The following is an 8,853-nucleotide window of genomic DNA, read 5'->3' on the forward strand; positions in this document are numbered from 1 at the left end:
CAGGTTGATTATGACAACACTAGCCTGGGTTGAGAGTCAAGGTCATCATCAAACAAAGTACAAGTCAAAGATGAACAGTTTATGCCAGAGAGGTTGTGGGATAAAGGAAAGACTCCTGCATTGCTGGTGGGAATGCAAGCTGGTACAGCCCCTTTGGATATCAGTATGGTGATTTCTCAGAAAATTAGGAAACAACCTTCCTCAAGCAATACCACTTTTGAGTATATATTCAAAGGCTGCTCAATCGTACCACAAGGATATTTGCTCAACTATGTTCAGAGCATCATTGTTTGTCATAGCCAGAAACTGGAAACAACCTAAGTGCCCCTCAACCAAAGAATGGATAAGGAAAATGTGGTACATTTACACATTGGAGTACTACACAGCAGAAAAAAATAACGACATCTTGAAATTTGCAGGCAAATAGATGGATCTAGAAAAACATCATATTGAGTGAGGTAACCCAGACCCAGAAAGACAATTATCACATGTATTCACTGTGATAATTTTTAAACATAAAGCAAAGAAAAGAAGCCTACAAATCACAATCCCAGAGAACCTAGACAACAATGAGGACCCTAAGAGAGACTTACATAGATCTAATGTACATGGGAAGTAGAAAAAAAATGATCTCCTGAGTAAATTGGGAGTGTGTGGATCATGGGAGATTTGAAGGGGAAGGGAGAGGCAGGGAGAGGAGCAGAGAAAAATGTAGAGCTCAGTAAAATCAATGTTTTTTAAAAAAAATGGGCATAGTGGGCTTCCACCACTGAAGTGGGTGGGTAGCACATGAACAGTGTACCAACAATTTCTTGGGCCAAGGGCACATGTGTAGAACATATTGTCTCTCCAGTGGTTTTATTAATTGGTGGCCCAGAGAATAGTCTTGTGCCAGTCACCTCAGACTTTGTCCAGTGTTTGTCAACACCTAGGCAATGAGGTTGAATGACTTTGTCCTCTTTTGGAAACTCTTTCCTCTCTTGGGAGTTTCTCAAACTTTTCCTTAATTTCTAACTTTCTTCAGGTTTTACTTTCTTGAAATTCTCTGTAATAATGTTTGCTCCTAATTCACATACTCCCATAAGTATCCCCATCTCTAATCTTTATTAGCATGAGACAAAGAACTTAGAGCCACTGTACCGGTCTGTCTAACTGTAAGTGTCTGGCACTGTATGTCCTTGAGAAAACACAACTGGGCTGTGAAAGGTCCCACATCTCTCAAAAACCCTGCATTAGTTGACCCCACAGTTTTGTGTGATGTTGGTTGGAAAAACACATCACCTTTAAATTTACCAACAACTCCTGTTGATGGTTTTAGGGGTACAGTGAAAAGGGAGGAAAAATTAGGGTCCTGGGAGTCCATAATCTGAGGCTGGTTCATGCCCCAGGAGCGTATTTCACACTCTGATAAAGTGCATACCAAGGGACAGCCCTGGAGGCTTGAGAAAGCTGCAGGATCATCCCCTCTCCCACCCTGACTTCTAATGTTAGGTTCTCTTCCAGTATCTATACCTGCTGTAGTTCTGTAGCTCCACATCTGGTTATGCTTCAAACAGACACTTTTGTTATTCTCAGGTAATGTCATCTTCTCTGCTAGAGGTCACTTCTGAGGGTCAAGGGTCAATTACTTTAAAGAGGCTCAGCCTAGATTCAGCATTCTGGAACTCAGGTCAGACCTTTGAGTGTCGGGATCACAGGCCTTGGCATGAGTGTCGGGATCACAGGCCTTGGCATGAGTGTCGGGATCACAGGCCTTGGCATGAGTGTCGGGATCACAGGCCTTGGCATGAGCGTCGGGATCACAGGCCTTAGCATGAGCGTCGGGATCACAGGCCTTGGCATGAGCGTCGGGATCACAGGCCTTGGCATGAGCGTCGGGATCACAGGCCTTGGCATGAGCGTCGGGATCACAGGCCTTGGCATGAGCGTCGGGATCACAGGCCTTGGCATGAGCGTCGGGATCACAGGCCTTGGCATGAGCGTCGGGATCACAGGCCTTGGCATGAGCGTCGGGATCACAGGCCTTGGCATGAGCGTCGGGATCACAGGCCTTGGCATGAGTGTCGGTATCACAGGCCTTAGCATGAGTGTCGGGATCACAGGCCTTGGCATGAGTGTCGGGATCACAGGCCTTGGCATGAGTGTTGGGATCACAGGCCTTGGTGTGAGTGAGTGGATCACAGGTCTTAATATGAGTGACCCCTTCTGCTTGGTTAAGACAGGGACCTTGGGAACTAAACTCTTCAAATGCCAGCACAGACACTTACTATAGGACTTTGTCCAGGTCACGTACTTTACTTCTCTGTGCCTCAATTTCCCCTATTTGTGAGATGGAAAAAATAATGGCTCCCAATACCTAATGTGATTAATGGTAACAAGTACCTTAATACATCTACAATGACATGATCACCTATAAAAATCCATGTGAAACAATGTAAATATATTAGCCACATTCATAGTATGGTATATTTATACATAGTAAGCATGTATTATTCAACATTGAAGTGTGTGTGTGTGTGTGGTATATCTGTGAGTGTATGTGTTGTGTGTAGTGTATGCCGGGGCATACAGAGGCCAGAATAGAACATGACATGTTTTCCTCTATCATTTTCCCAGCTGCTGCATGAAACAGGGTTGCTCATGGAGCCTGAAGCTCACCATTTTGTCTAGGCTGACTGGCAAGTGAACTCTCAGGATCCCTGTCTCTGCCCCATTGCACTGTGCTGGGGTTACAGGTATGTACAGCCACGTCCAGGTTTTTACTTGGTTGTTAAGGATTTGAACTCAAGTCCTAATGATTGACAGCAAGTCCTCTTATACACTGGATCATCTCCTTATTGCCTCTATTTAAATTTTATGTATGTTTTAAATCAAGATATATTTCATATAAAATTTAGGTGTCCATAAATAAATTATTTGTATTATTGCTGTTGCTCAGGTCTCCTTTATCTTTTTGTGGGGACAGGGGCATTTGTAAGGATTTTTAGCATTCTATTTCCATCTGTTCCTGCAGATAGATTCCTGAGTTTCTACAGATGGCTGTAACATAGAGAGCATGGATTAAATTGATGTAAACCTGGCCCTATCATTTATAAAACTATAATCTACAATGAGTATCATGTAAATATTATTTCTCGGCTTCCTGGAGCATTCCTCTTTCAGATGTTTGAAAACTTCAATTTCTTCAATGGCTTCATTTATTTTTCTGTTCTACTCCAAAGGATTTTTTATTTCTGGAACAAATAGCCCAGACAGAAATGTGTGAAAATATGTCTTATTCATCCTGTGGGTCGGATCCTTCAGTCCCCAGTAGCTATTAATCCAGAGAGATTTCTGGGTGAATGAGTTTCTGGAAACAATAGACTTTGTCTCTAACCAGAAGAAGGGCAACATTTTCTCCTGTCTTCCTGGTCAACAAGAATCTGTGAGTTCAATATCCACCCCATAAACGATAGTGATTCCAACCCAGCCCCACTATCAATGGCAGTGACACCCTCACCACACACGCATACAAATAGCTTCGTTCACTCACTCATCCATCCATTCATGGGGCGCTGGGCACTTGTCATGCAGGAGGCGCTGTGTGAAGCTGTCCTTGTAGAATCTTCAGCTGGGTGGCAAATGTGACATTGTGTCAGCCTCCACAAACCCACTTCCTTTCCAGAAAACAGAAAACAACCAAGAACGTGAATTCACTGCCACACTTGAGCACTGACGGGAGGACGGCAGCTGCTCCTGCAGACATGAAGACCTACTTCTGGTGTGCCTTTGCCCTCGGTTTCCAGATCGGAGCTTTAACAGGTGAGTGGCTTCTTATTAATTGTAACTTCTTATTAAGTTATACTTCTAGCGAATATTAAGAAAATCTAAAGTAGGAAACATTTGGTGCAAGTCGGTTATTTTTTGAAGGTACAGACAATTTCAGAAGCCCTCCAGCCCATGTGGATGGCATTGAGTTTACATTGTTTCTTTTGATACTTTGTTTTAACATGAAAAAGCATGTTTCAACAGACCATTAAATTTTTAAATTACTTGCTCAGAGTTACCTATCAGTGGGTGAAGTAGAAGACTGGCTTCACTGTTTTCAGAGAGAGATAAAAGGCAAGATAACCTGCGCCAGCAAATGAAAATTAAATAGCCTCAGCACTTGGGCTGGGGATCCTTCTACAGAAGAGAATAAAGAGGATGGACCACAGAAGAAGTTTGGCTTTAATCTTACCTGGATGGTTCTATGTCTTAAATGCATAACTGGCCATAGGGTGTTGTCTTTCTTTTCTTGCTTTTTGTTTGTTTGTTTGTTTGCCTTTTGAGACAAAGCCAAACCAATCCTGGATGCTCTTGTAAGGCTTTTAGACACTAAATATGAGGGTCATCCTGAAATTAATCAGAAAGAGGCTGGGAAGAGAGTGGATGACTAAAAGCATTCGCTAGCCCCTGCAGACCTTAAGTGGACTGGTGTCCTTATTCTTTGTGGTTGCATTCATCAGCCTGCACGTGAGAAGATTAAATGGGGGCCATGTGCAATGTAAATTATTACACATTTTTGTTGCTTTTTATTACAATTTTTTCTTTTTCTTCTTTAACTATGGGTCCTGTTCTTGAACTTGAGAAAAGTGAAGTGAAACATTATGTAGAGAAAATGCCTTTAATAGGAGAAGCGAGAGCAAACTATCCAGGGGATTAAGTCCATCCAGAAATGCGTTTTCAGTAGTACAAAGAAAGAGACATTACTTTTCTCTCCAAAAAAATGTCAAATCTAAAACCGGGCTAATTTAACTTTGATCTTGTGCTATCTCTCTTAAGAAGAATGAGGGATGAGCAAAGAGGGCTATCCTTCATTGGTTTGCCTGGAATAAATACCGAGAACAGCTCTGGGCCACTTGCCTTTTCCGTTCCACACCCTCCCTTCAAACCTCCTGAAATTCTGAGCCGCGTAAGTGACACCAGAGCATCCATGTCATGGAATCCATTTGTTGACTCACCACTCATCTGATCATCAGCATCACTGGTGCAGACGGTGCTGTGCTAGCTGTTCTCTGAACAATAGTGAGGGAAGCCAGCTGTGCCCACACTACTAAGACTAGCTGACCACAGGAGAAAGAGACATCAATCAAATAATCCTTTAAACTTGTGACAAGTACAGGAAAAAAAAAAACCTCATTTCCAAGAGAATGTAGAAAAGATTTGGGGCAGATAGGGAGGCTGTGTATGTAGCTGGAGCCACCCGTTCTTTTTTTTATTTTTTATTTTTTTGGCAATGGCACTTGAGTTGAAATTGGAAGGACAAATGGAAATTAGTAGGGATCAGTGTCAACGTAGGAAAGAAAACTCTACGAAAAGTCAATGCAAAGTATACATGGTGTTCAAAAGAAGGTTAGAGGGCTGGACCAGGGAAGGTGCAACTGAGCACAGGAGGAAGAAGCTGGGGGTGATGCCAGATGAGGCTGGAACGGAGGGTAGGGATCAGACTACTCAGACTTTAGGAACCTTGCTAAAGATTTTTCTTCCAAGAAAAGTTACAGAAGCTATTGCATGGTTTGTTTGTACTGCCTCAAAGTTTTCTGTATACCAAACCCATCTGGGCAATTACGATGGTGGTGCTGCATTCCAGAGACTTTGTGAGCAGTGGTACTGTTACTGTAGATGGGTAGATCCAGCCCCAGGACTGCCACAAGGTGACAAACTGAGCTGATCAATAAATTCTTCTGGAATAGTCACCTGAGGTCCTAAAGGAATCAAACCAATGTTAATTATTTATTCTTATCACATAGAAAACTGCATTATATAGAATGCCATTTTCCAGGGGCAGGTAAAAACAAACAAATAAACAACAACAACAACAAAAAGCACAGAGACATGAGCAGCTTAAAGGAAATGATAAACACATAGACAATAATCATATTCAAAGGGACTCCCAGGGTACGTGTACCCAGGAGTTCCTATTTTCACAGCTAGAAACAGAGTCAAACTCAAGTAAACAAAGCACTCATGGGTCCTCTGTAATATTTTTAATATTTCCAGCTCTTGGCTTCCCATGTCACTGTTATGTGGGAACGCTCACCCTTAAGCAGTGTTGAGAAAGACCCACAAACTGGGAAAGGGTCTTTCAAATCAGTGACAGAACCATCATTAGAACCCCAGTGTGCCCAGCCCCATAGAAGTAGGAAAGAAATACCACCAATCTCCAGGAGGCAAGGTTCTGACCAACTTTGCTATTTAGTCATAGAAGTAAAAAGGTTGAGTCGTGAATGTTCCCAGTCTCCATTGGATCTCAATCCAAAATTTAACAAAGTCTTATTCTTTTCATGATGCTGGGATAGTAGGAGGCTCTTCCTTATGGAAGAATCTGCAGGAAGAAATTATACCAGGAGAGCTTCTTCCCAGGCAATGGAGGTGTTGTGGGTGGCCTGCTTGACTCCAGCTAAAGAGACTGCTTTGAAAGCAGTGTGAAGAATGCAGCCAGTGGAAATAATTGCTAGTAGGTGATTTCTAATAAATACATGTCTCATATGTTTTCAGGAAGCCAGGAGGGTGAATCTCAGGCTCACTTTATCTGTGACTGTGACTGAAGCTTTAGAATTCTACCATCTTGGGAGAAACAGTGCTTTAGTGTTTTTTTTTAGCACCAGGTCCTCTCCACAGAGCTTAGAGAAGTCTGGGGAGATGGACTGACCTCTGAGCCCCTTCCTTTCAGCCCCTGTTTCTAGAATTCATGTTGCATTAAAAACTGTACACTGGCAACCTCTTCTTTGGGTAGATGAAGGTATTTTCAGCTTGATAAGCCTTGATTTTATTCCTCCAAGAATGTATGCATTTACCTCTTACTTTTTTGTGTTATTGAATCTTCCCTTTTTTTCTTTTATGTTCTGTCAGAGTAGTAACCTTCCCTTTTAATATTCTTTGCTTCTGGTGAATTTGGAAGGTTGATGATTCTCTTTTAAAAAAGAATTATTTATTTTTATTTTATGTGATTTGGTGTTTTGCCTGCACTTAGATCTATGCACCACATTTATGCCTGATGCCCGTGGAGGCCAGAAGAGGGTGTCAGACTAGAGTTAGAGATGTTTGTGAGGTAGGAAAAGAGTGCTGAGAATTGAACCCTGAGCCTCTGGAAGAGCAGCAAATGCTTTTAATCACTGAGTCATCTCTCCAACCCCTGATGATGCTTCTTAATCTATCAAGTCATTATGTTCAGACGATTACAACTGAATATTTCGAACCCAGGATCCTATGCCTGCTGAGCAAGACTTCTACATCTGAGCTGCATCTCCTGTCGTATTTAGAAATAAATGTAGTTATGCCCTGGCCTGACCTCCCACTTGCACATTGGCATGAGAACCTTGAAGTACCCTCCTTCCCTCAGTCTCCCATTGGCTCCACCACTGGCCCATGCATGGATTTTGCCAAACTAGTGTCAAATAGATCATTGCCATGTTCTGTCTTGACAGCGTACCTTTCCTGTTCCCCATATTCTTTCTTTACCCCTTTATCACAGAACTGGCCTTCAGGGACAGCACCACGTGGGTGATGCTGCTGTCTTGTGACCTCTGTTCTGCCAGTGCCCAAGGCCTTTCATTAGTCCCAGCACAGGGGACGCTGTTCTTTTGTCCCTACAAGGTAACTGATATCTTGCCTGTAAGGGTGGGGTGTCCTGGGCTGCAGTCTCTTTTCTCTGGAGATTTTCACCCACTTTCTGTGACCTTCTGGGTTGTGCTGAAGTGCTTCATGTTAGTCTGAGCCTTGTTTTTCTTTACCTTAAAAAAGTGAAAAGTCCTTTTAAAATTTAGTACAAAGTAATTTTGAGACAAGGTCTCATGTAGGCTAGACTGGCTTTGAACTTCTGGATTGTCTTTCCGGCACCTCCCAAGTACTGGGATTGCAGGTATGTGCCACCACTGGCCTATGTGGCTGGAGACTGAACCCAGGACTCCTGGCATGCCAGAATCTATTAACTGACAAACTGCCTTACATCTAGAATTTTGTGATCTTGAAAGTTTTTCACTGGAATATGGAAAGTTATTCATTGATTAATATTGGAACTGAAGAATTCCTTGCTTATGCGGCCTCCTTTTCAAGTATGTTCCTGAGTTTTGTATAGGACCGGATACTTCTTTGCTATTTGTGAACTAAACTTTACTCTTTATTTTAGGTATTTTTTTCTAGTGTTTTTGATGACAGTTTCCTCTCTGTGTCCTTCACCCTATCTTTTTTTCTAGAAATCTCTGTTCTTCTCATGTAAATGTTTTTCTTATCAAAGTGAACAAAATTGTTTTCATTTTTATGCTTATTAACTACAACTTCTTTAGATTTAACAGACCATTAGATGTTCTACGTTACCAGTACCTTCCTAGTAACCCACAGGCACGCAGGGTAAAAACCACCTTTTGTCTTAGTTTTGCTCACAACACCTTCTATATTGTTCATTACTTGATGCAAAACATTCACATCCGTATATGTGGTAAACTGAACAAACACTACCGTTTATGCTGAGTAGTGTTTTCCTAGTCTAAGGTCATTCAGTTTGAGACAGAAAGTGAATTACTTGGCTTTCCAAATTTTAAAAATATATTTAAGAATCATTGTCGAATTTTCTATATTAGTGGTGATTCTGTGCTGTTATTCTTCTAACAAACTAAGTCTGTAAGGTGGTAGTTTTTAGCCATTTTGAGAAATTTTATAAAAATCCAAAATTATGTTTTGAAAAGTGGTATGTAAGCATATACAGACTATGAAATATAGATTGAAGCTGTTAGCCAAACCATATTTGTTTTACTAGTTTGGTCTCTAAAGTTACCTAAAACAGGCAATGACATGCAAATTTAAAGAAAGCATCAGAAGTTGGGGCTGTGAACC

General features: G+C 41.7%; 1 protein-coding gene across 1 annotated transcript in view; it reads left to right on the forward strand.

The window, feature by feature from the left end:
• Positions 1 to 3,643: 3,643 nt before the first annotated feature.
• Positions 3,644 to 8,853, forward strand: part of Icos (inducible T cell costimulator) — a 21,728-nt gene continuing 16,518 nt past the window's right edge. The window contains exon 1 of the mRNA XM_048459191.3: positions 3,644 to 3,801. Coding sequence (XP_048315148.3) covers positions 3,744 to 3,801 — 58 coding nt within the window. The 5' untranslated portion in view covers positions 3,644 to 3,743. The remainder of the gene's footprint in view (positions 3,802 to 8,853) is intronic.

The sequence above is a fragment of the Myodes glareolus genome, chromosome 1 (genome assembly GCF_982192425.1).
Source record: "Myodes glareolus chromosome 1, mMyoGla1.1, whole genome shotgun sequence".
NCBI lineage: Eukaryota > Metazoa > Chordata > Mammalia > Rodentia > Cricetidae > Myodes > Myodes glareolus.